Source organism: Anabrus simplex, chromosome 8 (assembly GCF_040414725.1).
Source record: "Anabrus simplex isolate iqAnaSimp1 chromosome 8, ASM4041472v1, whole genome shotgun sequence".
In the NCBI taxonomy this organism is placed as follows: domain Eukaryota; kingdom Metazoa; phylum Arthropoda; class Insecta; order Orthoptera; family Tettigoniidae; genus Anabrus; species Anabrus simplex.
Window position 1 is genome coordinate 45,427,059 of NC_090272.1, and position 21,390 is coordinate 45,448,448.

The 21,390-nt window shown below is 41.5% G+C and overlaps 1 protein-coding gene across 1 annotated transcript in view; it reads left to right on the top strand.

Moving 5' to 3' along the window:
• Oatp26F (Organic anion transporting polypeptide 26F) overlaps positions 1-21,390 on the top strand; it is a 717,049-nt gene that overhangs the window by 670,359 nt on the left and 25,300 nt on the right. Inside the window, exons 9-11 of the mRNA XM_068228964.1 lie at positions 10,650-10,848; positions 16,598-16,745; positions 19,532-19,731. Coding sequence (XP_068085065.1) covers positions 10,650-10,848; positions 16,598-16,745; positions 19,532-19,731 — 547 coding nt within the window. The remainder of the gene's footprint in view (positions 1-10,649; positions 10,849-16,597; positions 16,746-19,531; positions 19,732-21,390) is intronic.

Below are 21,390 nucleotides of genomic sequence, written 5' to 3' on the forward strand. Positions count from 1 at the left end.
TCCCGGTTTCGTCATAACAAGGGGGAAGCTTTTCCTGCAATTTTAGACGTTCTGGATGAAAAGGGATCTAGTGATTCCAGAGTAGAAGTCTGGTCCTCTTTGCATCTGCACTAGTGGGGAATGAGAAGTGCATAAAACTGTTCCTGCACTTCAATCGAGTTGTTTGTGTCCATGTACTTCGCGTCTGATCTCAGGAGGGGCTATTACTGCAAGGGAATACAGTTTTTCTGTTGGTGTTGGTTTCAGACATTCTGTAATATGTCTGCATGTTTCATTAAGGATGACATCGACCTTTTTGGCATGTATAGATTTATACCAAATGGGACTAGCATACTCCCCTGCTGAGTAACAAAGTGCTGAGGCAGTTGTCCATACCGTATAAGGATGAACACCCTACTTTGAACTTGTCACTTTACGGAGACCTTTGCTTTGATGTTTGAACAGTGCTCCCTGTAAGTTAGAGAACGATCCAAAGTAACACCCAAGTATGTCGGTGTGTAATTATGTTCTAGAACTTTGTCCTCCCACTTCACTTGCAGCTTCCATGAGGCTTGTTTCTTCTTCAGATGGAAAGCACATACTTGAGTTTTGATGGGTTTGAGATTATTGGTCTCATAGTAGTAAGACAAAATATCCAATGCTGAAGTGAGATTGTTTTTTACTCTTTCAAGGCATTCACTCTGAGTAGCCAAGGCCAGATCATCAGCGTATAGGAAGCTTTTAGTAAGAAGTGGATGTGGCTGGTCGTTGGTATATATATTGAAAAGTAAGGGAGCTAGCACACTTCCTTGAGGAAGACCATTCTTTAGCGTTCTCCATCGACTTCGCTGACTCTGAAAGTCAGCAAAGAATTGTCGATTCTGTAAAAGGGCAGCAACAATTCTGGTAAGCTCGAAATCTTTTGTAAGGCTGTACAGTTTTTGTAACATGATTTGATGTTGTACGGTGGCATAGACACAAGAAAGGTCTACAAACGCTACTCCTGTGATTTTTCGGGATTGAAAACCATCTTCTATATACTGTGTTAGGTTTACTACTTGTGCAGTGCAATTCATGCCTGGCCTAAAACCAGCTTTCTCTGGGATTAACAAAGGCTCCACAGGCCCAGCCATGGCGTCCGGGAATAGTCGTGTGTCGGTATCGCTCCGTGTCTTTTGTCTATTAGCAGGCCCCGATTTACAAATGGGCGGACTGGGCATTTGCCCAGGGCGCCAGTTTTTGAGGGGCGGCGGCCGGCGGATCGAGTAATTGCGTGAATTACGTCTTAAATTCATTACACTTAACTTACTTGTACTTTCCACAAATTATTTAAATTATTTTATTAACCCATATAAACAATTTAAACTATTCTAACTTTAAAACCGTAATTTAATCTATATACACTGACTGACAGAGCAAATGCAACACCAAGAAGGAGTGGTCAGAACTTTATGCCAATTGCAGGGTAGACTGACGTCACTGAGGTATGCTCATGATGTAAAATGCGCCGCTGTGCTGCGCACGTAGCGAACGATAAATGGGACACGGCGTTGGCGAATGGCCCACTTCGTACCGTGATTTCTCAGCCGACAGTCATTGTAGAACGTATTGTCGTGTGCCACAGGACACGTGTATAGCTAAGAATGCCAGGCCGCCGTCAACGGAGGCATTTCCAGCAGACAGACGACTTTACGAGGGGTATGGTGATTGGGCTGAGAAGGGCAGGTTGGTCGCTTCGTCAAATCGCAGCCGATACCCATAGGGATGTGTCCACGGTGCAGCGCCTGTGGCGAAGATGGTTGGCGCAGGGACATGTGGCTCGTGCGAGGGGTCCAGGCGCAGCCCGAGTGACGTCAGCACGCGAGGATCGGCGCATCCGCCGCCAAGCGGTGGCAGCCCCGCACGCCACGTCAACCGCCATTCTTCAGCATGTGCAAGACACCCTGGCTGTTCCAATATCGACCAGAACAATTTCCCGTCGATTGGTTGAAGGAGGCCTGCACTCCCGGCGTCCGCTCAGAAGACTACCATTGACTCCACAGCATAGACGTGCACGCCTGGCATGGTGCCGGGCTAGAGCGACTTGGATGAGGGAATGGCGGAACGTCGTGTTCTCCGATGAGTCACGCTTCTGTTCTGTCAGTGATAGTCACCGCAGACGAGTGTGGCGTCGGCGTGGAGAAAGGTCAAATCCGGCAGTAACTGTGGAACGCCCTACCGCTAGACAACGCGGCATCATGGTTTGGGGCGCTATTGCGTATGATTCCACGTCACCTCTAGTGCGTATTCAAGGCACGTTAAATGCCCACCGCTACGTGCAGCATGTGCTGCGGCCGGTGGCACTCCCGTACCTTCAGGGGCTGCCCAATGCTCTGTTTCAGCAGGATAATGCCCGCCCACACACTGCTCGCATCTCCCAACAGGCTCTACGAGGTGTACAGATGCTTCCGTGGCCAGCGTACTCTCCGGATCTCTCACCAATCGAACACGTGTGGGATCTCATTGGACGCCGTTTGCAAACTCTGCCCCAGCCTCGTACGGACGACCAACTGTGGCAAATGGTTGACAGAGAATGGAGAACCATCCCTCAGGACACCATCCGCACTCTTATTGACTCTGTACCTCGACGTGTTTCTGCGTGCATCGCCGCTCGCGGTGGTCCTACATCCTACTGAGTCGATGCCGTGCGCATTGTGTAACCTGCATATCGGTTTGAAATAAACATAAATTATTCATCCGTGCCGTCTCTGTTTTTTCCCCAACTTTCATCCCTTTCGAACCACTCCTCCTTGGTGTTGCATTGTCACTGTCAGTCAGTGTATTTAAATGTTATGAAGAAAAGTGAATAACTGCAAACAATAAGAAAGGTATTATTTATCTCGTGCGGGTGCTGGGTGGGTAATTGTCGTTGATGGCTTGGCAACCTGTTAGTCTAGACAGCTCTGTCTGCCATTGGCTCGTGACGGTTCGTGTGCTTATTGCTGTTTACATTCGCTTAACTTCAACCTGGTAACCTCACCTAGCTAACTAATTGTCTCGTGTAATTCTTACATGTTTTTCAGTATTTAACCAAGAGTAAAAAGTTAAGTGGTGCCGAATACAAAAAACGCGCTGCTAAAAAGCAGAGTGACGAACTTAAACTACTTAAGAAAGTGCCTAAAATGGGAAAGTTCCTTACTTTGACTCGTTCAACTCCAACCTCGGAATCGGAATGCCAAGATGACTTTAAAAAATCTTCGACTTCGTCATCGGTCCCATTTAACTTTACACAAGAAGACTTACAAGGCCTAGATATACAGACTGATAAGCCCTGTGTTAGTATTAAATTAAACGATGAGCCTGAAGTTGTCCAGCAGCCGTTTGGAACTATTTCACAATCACAACCTGAGGTAACTTTACCTAATTCATCTTCTATAGATGATCCTGCTAATTGGAATGTCAAGTTAAATTCAGTAGTTGAGAATATTATTAAACTTTGTCCAAAAATAAAAACGTAATGTGGATTTTTCGAAATCTCTGTGAACTTACAACGATGGTAAAAGAACATTGTCTCAAAACATGTTTTAGAGTTCTCTTCCTAATGGAGACGTTGTTTTAAGAGATTGTTTATTGTATTCACAGTCACCTTGGAAAGTATTCTGTATGGAAATTTTTTTCAAATCATTTTATGTAAATTAACTGATTGTTTATAGCTAAGAACAATGTATTTTAAATCAGTGTGCGAAGTTTCATGATTCTAACTCAAGTAGTGTTAGTTACACAACGTTTCCTTTGATATTGTTTTAAAACTCATAATCTTGAAAACTGTAATCTTTAATTTGTAAACAATTATTTTTTATTGGAACAGAAATGCGAGCGGGGGGTGAGGGCTAAAGATTGTTTGCCCGGGGCGCTGACTACTTGAAATCGGGGCCTGTCTATTAGTAGTGTTCAAATGTAGTATCACGTCCGTTCGAGTTTGCCTCCGGGATGAGAATGTGCTAGACTTCGACGTGAAATATGAAAACCGTTGGGAAAACGCTTTTGTGAATGGTTCGGAGCTTCGTATTTCGGCCCACGTGCTAGCTTTAAATGGAACTATGGATCTGGTGACGTCACAACCAGGCGAGAAAACAACAGGCGAACTCTAGTCCAAAGATATCTGGTTCAGCGATTTGTGTGCCTCTATTGGCTTTGTCCGGCGACATACATCTGAACCCAGGATCCCAGCATGACAGCGGTATGAATTTCTTCTACCAAAATGTAGGGAGCATGTGTAATTCTTTGACGGACTTTAACCTCGCTTTCAGTGACGCCAGCAAAGATTGTATTTGTATAGTTGAAAGTTGGTTAAATGATTCTGTTGGTGATAATGAACTGTTGTCTACTGATTACTGTGTGTTTCGTCAAGACAGACATCAGGTCCATAGTAGCAAAGTGAAAGGAGGAGGGATTATGATTGCTGTGAAATCTGCTCCAAGGCCAGTTTTTCCCGGCCAAGATCAGGAAAGTCTGTGTTTATATTATTTAAGTGTGCTGCTACCTGCCACCGGACGAAGTGACTGCTAGGATGAGTAATCTTTGAGTAACACAGACCAACGTCACAGCTGTTTTAAACCCACAGGATATCCTTGTAGTTTGCGGAGACTTTAACATCAGGAATTTAGCTTGGAATCCTGGCCCCGGTATAAAACAAAGATGTGCGGAAGTCTTCTTACTTCTTGAAATCGTCAGTGAATTCGGACTCAAGCAAATGTGTCACTTCCCAACAAGAAACGAGAACTTCCTGACCTTGTTCTAATCTCGGATCAATACTGTGGACACTTGGACTGCTTTTATCACTCTATCTTTACCGCGAGTTATGCGCCCCGTACCGCAGAAGAAGTTAATGTTCGCATGGGCTAAGGCCGATTTTCCTCAAATGAGAGATCTCCTTTCGTTGTGTCCCTGGAATTTAATCGAGAACTCTCCCTCCGTCGATGAGGCATTAACCCTTTTCTACGACTTCCTTCGCGCTGTAATGAAAGACACCGTACCGTCCCGGATAGTTAGCACGCGAAAGTACCCATGCTGGTATGACTCTGAGGTAACAGATAAATTAAAAGAAAAGAAGAAGGCAAGAAGGAAGTTAAAAAAACGGGCCATAATAGTGATTATGTGCAATTTTCGACCATACGCGGTAAATTTAAGCGTCTTCAGCTCAAAAAATACAGAAACGATATAACTTCGATGGAATCGAAATTAGCTGCCAACCCGAAGTGTTTCTGAAATTTTGTAAACAACAAACGGAGGTCATCTCGCCTGCCATCTACTATGCGTCAGGACAGGAAAGAACTACAGGACAAGAAGAGCATCTTGGACAGTTTTACAGATACCTTTGAAAAGTATAATTCACCTGCCGCACAATGTAAATCTATCCACTTCGTCCGTGTGTGATATAGACCTAACTTCAATAGTGACCTCTCCAGCAGAGGTATCTTCAATTCTTGCTTCTTTGGATACCTCCAAATCATGTGGTCCAGATGACGTACCCGCAATAGTATTGAAAGAATGTGCATCTGAGCTAGGTAGGCCACTTAGCATCATAATAAATATAATAAATATGTCATTCTCGTCAGGGTATTTTCCGTGTGAGTGGAAGAAAGGTTACGTCATACCAGTGTTCAGGAAAGGAGACAAAATGGTGTTTGATGACTATAGGCCTGTTGTGTTATTGTCTCTAATTTCAAAGGTGGCAGAGAAGATCGTGTATAAGAGATTGTACAGTTCAGTTTCACAGTATATTAATATAGCACAGCACGGTTTTGTAGAGAAACGCTCTACCGTGTCCAATGTGGCGGTGTATATCAATTTCATTTCAGAATCTCTCGATAGGAGGCAACAAGTGGATGTTGTTTATACGGACTTCTCCAAAGCCTTTGATTCAGTTCAACATGTTGCTCTACTCACCAAATTGTCAGCGTATGGGATAGGGGGAAATGCTTTGGAGTGGATTAGAAGCTATCCCACTAATAGAGTTTGCGTAGTAAAAGCTGATGGTATTATGTCAAAGCCGTACCACCCTACTTCAGGTGTCCCCCAAGGCTCTTTACTGGGCCCTCTTTTCTTTGTCATATTCATAAATGATATAACATCAGTTATACAACACAGTAATTGCCTTCTCTATGCTGACGATCTAAAGATCTTTAAGGTAATCAATAGTGAGTTGGACTGTAAGTTGCTACAGTCTGACTTAAACCTACTAAGTAACTGGTGTAAAAAGTGGCTGCTTGGTTTGAATACCGGTACTTCAAAATGCAAAATGCAACGCAATTACATTTTCACGCAAGTTGGAACCAGTAAATTACCTTTACCATTCATGAAATTTCCAAATAGCTCGTGTGAATGAAATGAATAATCTTGGTGTGACACTTTCAAACTGCTACGGTCTTTCCTTCGAGAAACATTTAGACAAGATTTCTAGGAAAGGGTTTAAATTACATGGCTTTCTGAAAAGAAATTGTGCCGAATTTGTTTCTCCTAGAACTCTAATAACTTTGTTTTGCACTCTAATCATGCCATCGTTAGAATACTGTTGCGAGGTGTGGCTGCCTTCTCGGCAGTATTTAATACAAAACTTGGAAAGAGTCCAAATAAGGTTCATGAAATGGATCAGCTACAAGGGCTTGGGTATTTCTCTCTCTTCGTCCGATTACGAGTTTTTTTGAGAGACTATGAGCATGAGGACATTGCACTCGCGCCGCAGATGTGCCAATGCCCTCTTTATAAGTGTCTTACGAATAGTGGATTGCTCAACATTACTGGAGCTGATTCCATTACATGTTCCTCGTCGCAATGCTAGGCAAAGGTATATTTTTCATCTGCCTAAAGTGAGAACTGTGGCTCGGGCTAACTCATGGCTTGTGAGGGCACTAACATCGCTGAATGAGGTGGGTGAATCAGTGGACCTTTTTCACTCACCCCCGTCTAAAATCAGACATGCCCTATTGACCTCATGAATGTAAGGCCCTATCTGTGAGGTATGTAAATATGTAAATGTTACTACATGTAGTATAATAATGTCAATTATTTAAGGAGATTTAGCTTTATTTATTTATTTATTTATTTATTTATTTATTTATTTATTTATTTATTTATTTATTTATTTATTTATTTATTTATTTATTTAAAGTTTTGTAAATATACATATAAAAAGGTCTCTAGATTTAGAGCTTTTTGAACTTGGTTATTATTTTAGGAAATTAGTGTTATTTACTTTGGGTCCTTGCTGGGTTTAAGGTTTAAGGATAGCAACTACTCTGGCCTTCCTCCAGATTTTTGGAATAATAATAATAATAATAATAATAATAATAATTTCGTGTGGCTATTTCTAGCCGAGTGCAGCCCTTGTAAGGCAGACCCTCCGATGAGAGTGGCCAGCATCTGCCATGTGTAGGTAACTGCGTGTTATTGTGGTGGAGGATAGTGTTATGTGTGGTGTGTGAGTTGCAGGGATGTTGGGGACAGCACAAACACCCAGCCCCCGAGCCATTGGAATTAACCAATGAAGGTTAAAATCCCCTACCCGGCCGGGAATCGAACCCGGGACCCTCTGAACCGAAGGCCAGTACGCTGACCATTCAGCCAACGAGTCGGACATAATAATAATAATAATAATAATAATAATAATAATAATAATAATAATAATAATAATAATTCGGGATAGTGAATTGGAATATATTATTATTATTATTATTATTATTATTATTATTATTATTATTATTATTATTATTATTATTATTATTATTAAGTACTGGTTTTATATAAATAAGTGGTAGCATTTGTGAGGTATGTGTGTTACGAAATTCTCATCTTTAATAGAGCCTAATAAAAGCAACGGCAGTTGAAATGTCCCGTATTTTCATGCTTGTAATCTGGTCACCCTAGTGCATGGAATAAAAATGGCTGTGGGAGATCGACGGATCAGTATGGCAAACAATTTGGGAAAGGTGTAGGATGTGCTAGTTAAGTAGCAATGAAGAGATTGGTCCAGGATAGGCTGGTGTGGAGAACTACATCAAACGAAACAAACAACCACCCTACAGTTCTCTGAAGCTATCCCCGTGAATAAAATATGTAAAGTTGTCTATAGATGCAGTGGTTTCGTTAAATAGTACCTAGGTTTTCCTGAAGATGCAACATGTCGGTTCCGTACAAAACTTTCTTGGACTACGTCTGCAGTTCGTAGAGCAGTGATGTCACAAGTTTTCCCACTCCGAAGTTCAGTTAGTCGATGTAATACGTGAGGGAAGGGATAGATGGTTTATTTCCCGAGCCGTCCAACTTGAGAACGAGTTTCTCGGTCAGCTTGGAATGATTTACCAATCAGAGAAGTTTCCTATAGGCTCATACATCTTGCTGACAGCCAAATGTTTATATATTCTGCTCGGATCTAGTTTCTAAATCAAACTTCACCAACATCTGGCCATATCCTCGGCACTTCTTAATGGCTAACGCTCCCTAATCAGGCAGAAGTTCTTAAGAACTACCTCAGAAGGTCACAAATCGTGTATGTCGAGTGGCAACCATGGAAAATACTAAATTATCTCTTTTTAATGTTTTTTCGAAGCATAATTATTAGCAGCCGAGGTTGCAAGTGGGAATCTAAAAACATTATTATTATTATTATTATTATTATTATTATTATTATTATTAACGCAATGTTTCATAGATACATTTTGTAGCGAAAATAGGCTAATTTAGGTTTTTTTTTTTTAAATGAGAAATTATATGTACAGTCGCTCAAAAACTGAATGAGCGCTTGCTAAAGTATGTTCCTCACGTTTAAGATGTTTTCAGAATTAATGTTGATTAGTAGTCTATGAAAATATAATTTAATTTTCATGTAAATAAAATTCCTGTGGATACCCACAATAAACATTATATATATAGGTTCAGGCAGAGCCTCCGTGGCTCAGGCGGCAGCGCTCCAGCCTCTCACCGCTGGGTTCCGTGGTTCAAATCCCGGTCACTCCATGTGAGATTTGTGCTGGACAAAGCGGAGGCGGGACAGGTTTTTCTTCGGGTATTCCGGTTTTCCCTGTCGTATTTCATTCCACTCTCTCCAATATCATTTCATGTCATCTGTCATACATTAATCATTGTACCAGAGGAGCAGCTTCGGCAGCCATTCCTGACCCGGTCGAATGACTGGAAACAGGCAGTGGATTTTCAGTTTTTCTATAGGTTCATTTGTTTCTGAGTGACCGAGCGAGTTGGCCGTGCGGTTTGAGGCGCGCAGCTGTGATTTTGCATTCCGGATAGTGAATTGGAACCCCACTGTTGGCAGCCCTGAAGATTGTTTTCCGTGGTTTCCCATTTTCACACCAGGCAACTGCTGGGGCTGTACCTTAATTAAGGCACGGCCGCTTCGTTCCCACTCCTAGCCCTTCCCTAGCCCATCGTCATGAGACCTATCTGTGTCGACGTGACGTAAAGCAACTTTAAAAAAGTAAGATCTAGGTAGGTACTTACAGTGAGCCCCGTGTTATATATTCTCTCCATCAACACATTAATTAAAACTGGCAGGTTTTTTCTTTCTTTTGGTGAAACTTACAACCTGACTTCTTACCCTGTTTACCATCATAACATTGCCCAGGTCGGTTTTGTAGTTGCACACAATCCTGTAATTTATTTATTACTCTTTACAGCAGGGCCTCTCTGGTGCATGCACTGTGCACGGTGCAAAAGACGACTTCGCTTGGTTGCCCAGAGTGCAGACCCCCACTCCTCGATTTGGAGCAATAGCGCTCTCTCTCTCTTTTCCCACGCTGTCTTGCTCGCTCCCCCTGTCTCCCTCTTCCTCACTTGCTCCGTAGCGCTCCAAATCCGAGCCGAGTTGAGCCGAGCTTAGCCAAGTAGCCCAGAGATGAAGCGTTGGTCCGAGCCGAGTGGGACCGATGCACTATGCACAGGAACTGTGCGCCGCTGTTTGCACGCGTGAGATTTTGGGCGTTTGAGAGGCCCTGCTTTACAGTATAGCATCATCCGCAAAAATTCTTATCTGTGTTTCCAGTTCTTTATTCACATCATTTACATATTAGAAAACACAGAGGTCAAATAATACTGCTTTTGGGACCCCCTCTTAAAGATTATAGGACCAAATAATGTTTCACCTACTCTAATTCTCTGAGTTCTATTTTCTAGAAATTCAGCCACCAATTCAACTACTCTTTTTTGTAGTCCTATAATCCTCATATTCGTCAGTAGTATATCATGATCTACCCTATCAAAAGCTTTGGATATGTCAATAGCGATACAGTCCATTTGACTTTCTGAATCTAAAATATCTTGTATATCTTTCCCTAACCCTAAAAATTGAGCTTCACTGGAATAACCTTTCCTAAACCCGAACTGCATTCTGTCAAACCAATTTATAATTTCAGAAACGTGTCTTAATATAATCGGAAAGAATGCTTTCCCTCAGCTTACATGCAATACACGTCAAGCGGACCTACTGAATGTATAGATTTCACTTTCAACAGGGGAGGCGCTTGCATATTTTGCCAGCTGAGAGGCATCACGGCAAAAAGAAATTGAAAATTGCTACAGTAAAGCAAAACTGATTCCTTCATCATCAGATTTTGTCCCTCCTAGTGACAGACACCTCTGAGTTGGTTTATAAATATTGATGTATGTTTCGTATGTTGTAGGTATAATTACTGTCCCAGCGGGTGGCGGCGGTACGTTCCTGGGTGGTTACCTAGTAAAACGACTCAGTCTCCACTGTGCTGGCATCATTAAGCTGTGTGTGGCAACTACGGTGTGTGGGGTCATCTTCGCTACGTGCTTCTTCCTGTCGTGTCCAAACCTCAGCTTTGCAGGCCTAACTACACCCTATGCTAACAGCAGGTACTTCACGTGATTTCTGTCCAAATTATACGAAGAACTTTTAATGCAGCCACATTCAATATACTATCTACACGAGTGTCAGGATGTCTAAGAAATGTAAATTGTGTGTTTGTATAACAGTAATTTGATATAAGTAAAATAATTCTCCAAACATCCATATACAGAGAGAACATTTGAACTAAGAACCAGCCATGTCGTGTTTTTCTTATCGGCGATGCGAAGCTATCTGCCGAGTTCAAGCATAAGAGGTGTACGCGCAACTGTCCTGGCTTTTGAAGCAAGGCAAGATACTCAGTGAAGGAGAGCCTATCGAAAGACGTGTTTGTGAGTTGTGTGCTGTCTGTTTGGTGTTGTAAACCATGGAGAATATTACAGCTGTGTACATATTTACTACAGCACAACGTTTGTTTATAATTCATATGTGTTAACTCTGTCAGCCCGCCAACTTCAGACACGAATTCGATAAAGATTCCCGGGTGTAAAAAGTTCCAAGTCGTTCAACAGTCCATGCCGAGTCCATGCTATCAATAATCAATTTCTGCCTCAGAAACTCAGTAGACAGCGTAGATTTCTCACTGTAGAAAATTTAGATAGATGGCGTCGATTATCGTTCGGAAAATTTTCCAAAAAAAATATCCCTTAGACATATTTCACACAAAAAAATCATCTTCTAGTATTATTCCCACACAGTGGCAGGGTCTGCTTGCTGACACATCCATCTCCATTTAGAACGATTCTAGACACCATCTGGGGTGACGTTCACTGGTCTACTCTCCGCCTCCAGACGCATGGTTGTCCTTGCTACAGAGCTCTCTCTGCTGCGAACGACGTGTCCATATCACCTAAGTCTTCCTTCCCATAGTTTTTCTGAAAGTGGCGATACTCCCAGTCATCGTCGGAGATCATCTTTCCTTGCGTGGTTAAATCGCGTTAGTCTAAGGCTCCATCGGAGTATTTTCATTTTATAGCGTGCAAAACTTGCTCATGCTTTGGTGTTGCGTGCCAGCGCTCTGATCCGTAGGCTTTGACTGTGTAGAGGCATCCGACGACCACACAGGACTCGAGTCATATGGCACTGCTTCATCTATGTGGTGTTGACTCGGGATCTTTAACAACAAGTAGGAATCTCTTCTGGCCTTACACGAAAGGCTACTGAATTTTTAAAGTTAAAATCATATAAACCTACAACATTACACAACATGAACAACAGCGAGTGATATAGTCATTTAAAGGGGTGCCAAAAGTGTTTGGACCGGGCGAGTTGGCCGTGCGATTAGGGTCCCGCAGCTGTGAGCTTGCATCCGGGAGATAGTGGGTTCGAACCCCACTGTCGGTAGCCCTGAAGATGGTTTTCCGTGGTTTTCCATTTTCACACCAGGAAAATGCTGGGGCTGTACCTTAATGAAGGCTACGGCCGCTTTCTTCCCACTCCTAGGCCTTTCCTGTCCCATCGTCGCCATAAGACCTATCTGTGACGGTGCGAAGTAAAGCAAAAAAAAAACAGATGTTTGGACAGTGAAGACGGGCATTTTCAACATTCGCTTCTATAACGTTGATGAGAAACAAACTTCTTAAAATAGTTCATAATACCGTTGTATGGTTCCATCACCGTCGCCGGAATCTGTCCCACCACTGTCACTCTCACCGGTAGGAAATGCATCGTGCGGATGGCTTTAATCCAAATACTCTAAGTTTATAATTGGCACACTGTGTCTAGCGATAGGTCTAACGATTTTCATTGACCCCCCGATGAACACACACAATCTCTGTACAGTGTAGTTCTTCCCGAAATATCTGAAAAATGCCAAAATGTTCTGTCATCGTGGCCGTATTGTTATCTCTCTCACCATTCGCTCACTCTTTCTCACTTACATTTTAGAGTATGAGATAAAGTCGTACTTAACAAAGAATTTTCTTGAATGTGATGAATCAGAAAGTAGAACTGTCCAACAAAATTATGAACTAGCCTCATACTAGCAGGAATAGCTCCCAAGAACTAAATTTGAAAACTGGCTCCATGTAAAGTTTAAAAACTAAAGAGGGTCTGTGCAACTGTACTCGCTTGACCATAGCCATCTCGATAGGTAGTTCCGGCCTGCTACACTTGACAGTTCCATAGGGTGACGTCACACTTTGTGCTTCGATTTGGAGGCATTCAAATGACAAATGTACGAAAAATCATGATGAAGGTGTATTTTCAGCAGTAGTATGTGTTTGCTACTACAGCATTGTAATTTGAGCTGCCTGATGTTAGGAAGCATTGCTAGGTTATGAACTATTATTGTCTAACATACTTTAAAGTATAACATTTCCTCACCTGCTATGCTGAACAGGGGCCTTGTGGGGGGATGGGAAGATTGGAAGGGATAGACAAGGAAGAGGGAAGGAAGGAGCCGTGGCCTTAAGTTGGGTATTGCCCCGGCATCTGCCTGGAGAAGTGGGAAACCACGAAAAACCACTTCGAGGATGGCTGAGATTGGCTGAGATGGGAATCTTTTTTGTTTTGCTATTTGTTTTACTTCGCACCGACACAGATAGGTCTTTTGGCGACGATGGGATAGGAAAGGCCTAGGAAGTGGAAGGAAGCGGCCGTGACCTTAATTAAGGTACAGCCCCGGCATTTGCCTGGTGTGAAAATGGGAAACCACGGAAAACCATCTTCAGGGCTGCCGACAGTGGGGCTCGAACCCACTATCTCCCGATTACTGGATACTGGCCGCACTTAAGCGACTGTAGCTATCGAGTTCGGTGAGGTAGGAATCGAACCCACCTCTACTCATTTGACCTCCCGAGGCTTAGTGGACCCCGTTCCGTTTCGTGGCAGAGCCGGGCGAACCCAGGCCTCCGGGGGTGGCAGCTAATCACACTAACCACTACACCACAGAGGCGGACGTGCATGGTTTTACGTCCAATTACCTTTCAAATAAGGAAGGGGCTATCTCAAGATTTGCACTTCCTAGCGATAAGGAGAAGCGAGATAAATGGCTTCATGTTATACACCAAGCTAATTTTGAACCCAGTAAATATGCCTGTGTTTTTATCGAACATTTTTCTAAAAATCATATAATTCGGATAGAAACGGCAAAACGAACAGAAGGTTCCATTTCAACTGTGCCCAGGGGAAAGCTAGAATTAACTGACGATGCTGTGCCAACAATATTTCCTGGGCAGCCGTTATTTCACAACACAGTGGAAAGCATAGTGATTTTTCTTTTAATATTTTGACAATGAAAGTTGAAGAACCTGGCCAATTTCTGTGACAAGCATGGTTATATGGTGTAGAATTAATGAGTGTTGTGTCCAAGATCTGCCATATTTTGGGAAAATTTTAACAGCTATTCTTAAATAATTAAGAACAATATAATGTGCTCAAACAAGCATAAAACAATGCCATTATTTAGAGATATAACAATTCCCATAGTGACCATCATCGTGCAATCCAGAGGCGTAGCCTTCATTCGAACATTCTACAATATGTAATATGCCTTAAGTGCATATTACTGTATGTACTGTAATTTCGTTTCATAACGTTTCTTCAATGTTATGCGTTTATGGGCTTATTATTGCATTTTTTCTGCTATATTACGATACAAAGTCTCGTATCAATGGTATAGGACTTACACGCGACGGCAAAGACTTAGCACTAAGCGGATGGCGTCACAACTTTTGGTAGCAGGCTTCTATATCAAGATGGCTGTGGCTTGACAGTTAGCAAACTAGATAAGGTAATAGCCTACTTGCCGCAATTCTCAGTGGATCATCACAAGCGAATTCATGCTTCATTGAGAGTCATTTCCGCATTGCCGGCCTGAGTAGCTCAGATGGTAAAGCGGTGGCCTTCTGATTCGAAGTTGGTGGGTTCGATCTCAGCATAGTCCAGTGGTAATTGAAGGTACGGTACTCAAATATGCCACCTTCATATCGGTACAGTTATCAGCACTCAAAGGAACTCCTGAAGGACCGAGTTCCGGTGCTCTTCGTATCTATTGCAGTGAAACTGAACTATAATATGCTCTACACTTCTGAGCAATTGGAGACATCTGGCTAATAGCGAGTAGCACTCCCTTTCTCCTTGACGACGGCGGCGATGCAGCATGGCATGGACTCCACAGGACACCGGGAGCGTTGAGGAACCATTCTGATCCATGATCGTTGGACAACCTCCCATAATCCACAAAGATTGGTCAGAGCAAAGTCCAAGGCATGCACATTCCTCTAGACAGCATCCGAGATGTACTCAATGGGATTAAACTCGGTGATGCGTAGGAGCCAGGCAAGCATCTTCACATCCGTGGAGTGCTCATAAAACCAGTCAGCCACAATTCGAGAGCGGAGGTACAGGTCGCCTGCAGGATGCTGAAGGTGAACAAGCGGGTAAACATATCTGAATAGCAGGTTGCTGTAACGTTCGGCGGTGAGGGACGTTGTCAGATGTACCAGGAATCCCAGTTCATCGTACGTGAACAGTCTCCATACGAGGATACCACCACCACCACCACCGCCACCACCAGTATTGGCCTGAACTGTACTCCGCTAGAAAGAGGATCCGTTGCCTCATGTAGCTGACGACGCATTCTTCGAGTGTCTAACGGCCGTGTTCTTTGCCCATGTCAGTCTTTGTACCTTGTGACGGGTGTTGTTGTCTATCATTGGATTTACGAGGGATCTGCTGGACTGTTGCCCGTCTATCCGCTCTTATGATCCGACCTAGCCGACGGCGACCCCTGCCATCAGCGCATCGTACACCACGAGAATTGACCTTGCCCGAACCCGCATATTCACAGTACACTTTTGATACGGTGGTCCTTGGAAAGCCTGCGTGGCTCATGCAACTGTCACCAGCATTCTAGCCGCGATCAAATGCACTGCGGTCTGGTGTCTTACCCATCCTGTATTCATACAACCCGTACAATGACTGTCGTCCTCCCTGTTGCATGCTACGCCCTCTTCGCCGGGCCGAGGTTAGCGCCATTTTCCCACCACGGCAGCTATCTCTAATTCAGTTTCACAATGGCTTGAGATCTCCGCAGAGACCAAGGTACAGGTCTTTCCAGCTGAAATCCATGGGCGACCTGCTCGGGTGGGAGGACGGCGCCATAGCTGGGATGGTATCTAATGTTGAAGACGGCACAAACGCCCATTCCTCGAGCTAGAGGAAATAATCAGTGCATGTTAAAATTGCCGATCAGGTCGGGAATCGACCCAGGGACCCCATGGACCCAATGCTAGCATACTAACCATGTAGCCACTGAGGCGAACAACACACAAATTACGCAAATTGGTTTGTATGTCCGACTCATTAGCTAATTAGTCAGCGTAGGCCTACTGTTCATCCTTTCAGAGGGCCCCGGGTTCGATTCACGACCGGTTCGAGGTTAATTCGTCTGGCTCGGGGACTGGGCGTTTCTCTTTATTTACGTACAACACATTACACTACCACCCACCACAGAAACACGAAACAGTGTATACGTTCCTCCACATAGCGTTGGCTGCAGGAAGGCAAAAGCCACGTGAAGTATCGACACCGATAACTTGGGGAAAAGGAAGAAAACTTAAATTGGGGGCATTTCTTTTCTGTTTTCCATAGATCGTCAATTTGAAATATGAACTCTGTTCCACTTTATCCTGCATTTGTTTATCTGTACGTACATAAAAAATAAAAAATAAGAGGAACGATTGTAGTTCAGTTTAACACTTCAGTAATACTGGTGTTTATAGTGCTGACAGATATGTTGAAACTTTGTTGCAGTGGTGCCGTAACTCTGGAAAATTCTTGCAACTCGAACTGTGGCTGCAGTCGGCATGACTACAATCCTGTGTGTGGAGTGGATGACGTCATGTACTACTCCCCCTGTTACGCAGGCTGTTCGGAGGAGATCCTGCTGCCTGATTCTATGGTACGACTGCTTGTTGCTTCTTTCTTTATTACTTCCTATGTTAACAATAGTAATGTTTTAACATTATTCATAAATGTAACACAGTTTAGATGCAAGAAGTCGCTCATCTTTCCAAACATGAGTATGTTATTATTATTATTATTATTAATATTATTATTAGGCGAATTATCACATAATGTCTTTTATAGAGAAATAAATCATTATCTGTATAGAAGCGAGATTTTCTCCATACTTTTCATTTTCAACAATATTTATTTATTTATTTATTTATTTATTTATTTATTTATTTATTTATTTATTTATTTATTTATTTATTTAATTTTGTCACTGAATATTTTCACAGTGTATTTCCAATTGCAGTTTTAAATAAACAAGGAAAATAAATCTTATTTTGCTACCACTTTTGCCCACACCTGTCGGATCGTGGGTGTGAACTAGTCGCACATGTAGATTTGGCCCTGTTTTACGGCCGAATGCCCTTCCTGACGCCAACCCCATACAGAGATGTATAATCACTATTGCATGTTTGTGTGGTGGTTGGTAATGTCTTATGTTGTCTGAATATTAAGAGGAGAGTGTTGGGACGGACACAAACACCCAGTCTCCGAGCCAGAAGAAATAATCAGAAGCGATTAAATTACCCGACCCGACCGGGAATCGAATCCGGGACCCTCTGAACCGAAGGCCAGTACGCTGACCACTCCTTCTGGGTGTTGCAATTTCCATTTTCTTCAGTGTATCTACAACAAAAAATGTATCTCCAAGCACATAAAACTAAACATTACAATACAGCTATTAAACCAGAATGTCTTTAAGGGTCAAAAATGCTAATTTTGAACAGGAAAGCAGATATTAAAAACAATGAGAAAAAAGAACGCAAAATCATAAGAAAAATTCTAAGCCCAAAACTTGCCTATGGACAATACCTATTCAGAGGCATGCAGGAAATCAAACAATACACAAATATTCAACAGTAGAATTCATGGTGATAGGTCCTGGTAGACATTTCTTGTTTTCCTCTTGGTGGATGTATGTACATAGCCCAGTGCGACTATTTTGTAACGCCCTTCTGGTTGCTTGTCTGTTAGCTCACTCCTTCATACCCATGTGCTACTTAAACCATTCCTGTGCTTTCACAAAAAGTGACGATAACACCTTTATCATTAATAAAAATTATACTGTGTTTGTATGTACTGAAAGGGTGAATAAACAGTTTATTTTGATAACAATTTTGTGAATGATCTAAAAGTACATGTGTATATCAAGATGATGGTCTCTCCCATTTACTGTTTAACTGTGCTCTTGAAAAAGTTGTCAGAGAGTGGAAGAAAAGGAGGTGCACCATGTCACCGACTAGGACCAAAAATTAATGGTGTTAACGTAGACTGTCTAGCATTTGCTGATGATATGGCACTAATTGCCAAAGACATCTCTGATGCACAGAAACAGATTGCTATACTGGAAGAAAAATTAAGAATTAAAAATGGAATACATTACCCAAAACCCAACTTGGAAATATATTTTTAAATATCTAAACTTGCTTATACAATGAGACTGCAATGAATTTCAATATATAAGTCATTTGTAAAGAATGAATAACAGACTTACTTATCAAATACACAAATTTTTGCAAATCAAATGTACGAGATCAGAATGGTATAAGCAAGTAGAGCAAGACCTCACTGAATTAGGATCGCCAAATCTGCAGGATAGAAATGTAATCGGGAAAATTGTTCAGACAAGGGGATTTAAGGAAGACAAGAAGAAACCAACATGACTTACGTGGTCGAAGAAACAGAAATTACAATAATCAATGAAAATTAAGAACTATTGGTCAATGAGGAAAGTTCAACAAATGTTGATTCCACATGGTCGTAGGTGACTCTTTTGTGGTGAAGAAGAAGACAGTTTTTTTAAATTTTAAAGTAGATGTTTTACTACAAACTATAGGCCTAACATAAAATCGGTGCTTGAAGGCTACCTTTTACAGATGCAAAACTTTTTATTCTTAACAATAATTATTCTTCCACACGTACAGTACTTTGGTTCTATCAGTGATAGTTTAGGCAGGTAAGCCTTTACTTTCTTCAGTGAAATTACCGCTTCTAACCACATCAACATTTATTTCCAATTTATTTGTTTTCTTAGTTAGTTATTTGTGTCAGGAAAGTAAATTACATAAGATAGACAATAGTTGATGTTTTATTATCAAGAAATATCCTTTTATATTTCCAGGATACCACTAAAAATGAGGAAAATTCATAGCATGCAATGTATTATACTGAAAACTGAATGAAAGTGGATGATTGTCTATTATAATTAATTTGATTTTAAAAGTGGGTGTTCACATAATTAGATGCTGTCTTCCAGAATCCTGAAGAGCAAAGTGCAATTCATGCTAACCTCTCGTTTGGTGAATGCTTCTTTCCAACTACTCTTGATAAACTAATAATTTTATTTTTCTGAGGCAGAAAAACCTTTATGAACTGCTAAATCCTCATTTTCAGTATCCAGACTTCCATTTATGTGTGTATTGTTGTGTGTGAATTTGAGCAGTATTACTTTATACACATATTGGTTAATGTATGGTGTACTATGTAAATTCTTCTACATTAGTGAGAGTGTTAGTATAATGCACGTCTGTTTTATTATAGGTTAATGTATCTGTAGATAGCAGTTGTAAAATGTGAGGACCAGGTGCCTTAACGTTGTCATTCATTCATTTATTCATTTGTGTGTGTGTGTGTTTGTTTGTTTGAAATACTAATACATTATTATGTCCACAGTTGTACACGAATTGTTCCTGTATTGTTGGCCCGCCACGCAACCATAGTCATTCTGATGAAGATTCACCAATCCAGTACGAAGCTATAAACCAGATGTGTTCCACAAAGTGTCCGTACTTGTGGTGGTTCGTAGTGCTAGCCTTTATGACCATGTTCTTCACGTTCCTGGGAACTATGCCTGCATTGTCTGCAACTCTCAGGTAAGAACGGCCAGTTAATTTCTCATTTATAACTGTTACTTTCTTCAGTCTGCCGAAACTAATTTTGAATAATTACATTTATAAACTGTCTGAAAAAGAAATTTGTTCTGCTTGGTTATGGAATGAACTCCCACCACAGACAAAAGAACTACCTACTGAAAAACTTTGTAAAGAGATTTTTAAAAAAGGAATATATTATGAAACCTTGTGTACCTAACATAATTTTCTATTGTGTGAATGTTCAGCATGCATAGGAGGGCAGATGAAAGTTCATGTGATCCCAAGTGAATGAGAATGGATGTGGGTATGAATGGGCTGGTCTATAGATGAAGTATTTGTGGAGATTCAAGGGTAGATGGGTGTGTGTGTGCACACGTTTAATGTTGAACAGCTCTTGTGAATATTATGTAAATAATACGTCTCTATAAATACCAAAACTAAACCCCATGGCACAACAGCCCCAAAGGGCCTTGGCCTATCAAGCGACCGCAGCTCAGCCCAAAGGTATGCAGATTAGGAGGTGTTGTGTGGTCAGTACAGCAAATCCTCTCAGACATTATTCTTGGTTTTCTAGACTGGGGCCATGATCTTGCCATCAGATAGCTCCTCGATTGTAATCCCATAGATTGAGTCGACCTCTAACCAGCCCTCAGATTCAGATAGAAATCCCAGACCTGGCAGGGAATTGAACCCGGGACCTCCGGGTATGAGGCAGGCACACTACTCCTAAGCCACAGGGCTGGCTCTATGTAAATACAGTAACTGTATATAAGCACATTCTATAGCCTGAATTTTTTTTTTTAATATAGTAATTTTAAGTGGGGATGGAGGCACATTTGTGGATGTTTCTCCATGCACCATCCCTGAATTGTATCTACAATTTGTGGAAAATAATAATAATAATAATAATATTAATAATAATAATAATAATAATAATAATAATAATAATAATAATAATAATAACAACAACTTAATTAAAATAGGATGACATGTTTCGTACTTGAAAGGACATCATCAGACTCTATCAGATCGCACTCAAACATAGTTAGAAATGTATAAACATTTGTTATTTTATGTTCAAATCCTTAAAAACTTGAAATTTGGAATTTATCTTAATAAAGTCCTCACAAATGCTTTACTAGAGTGGAAAGAAATGAATACATACTTCTAAATATTTTTGATTGTAATTTGATAGAATCTGATGATGTTCCTATTGTTGTCGCCACCAAATTAAGCGGGTCAGTGAAATTACACTGTTGCCAAGGATATGTAGCAACAGGCAAAGAAATGTCTCATTGAACACATCATTTCGGAGCGTGAGGCAGTTTGTTCTCTCCCAAAGCTCCTGATGTTACCTCCTACAGTTGCAAGAGACTGTTCATTTCAGCAGTATAGCTATTTTCCACATAAACCAATTAAAATAATTATTATGAATATAAACCTGAACAAGTAAACTTAAATCCACAAAATCACGTATTGAAATTTTCAGTAAGATGCCACGTTTTTGATTCTTCAGTCAATAAAATGTTGTCTGTGGGAAACTTCAGTTTTTATCTCAAACTTGTTTCCATGGGTGTTTTGCTTTTCTTGGAAAATGGCCTGGAAAGTGACCATGTAAATGTCACTACCTTAAGTCATTTGGGTCACGCATGCCAAGGG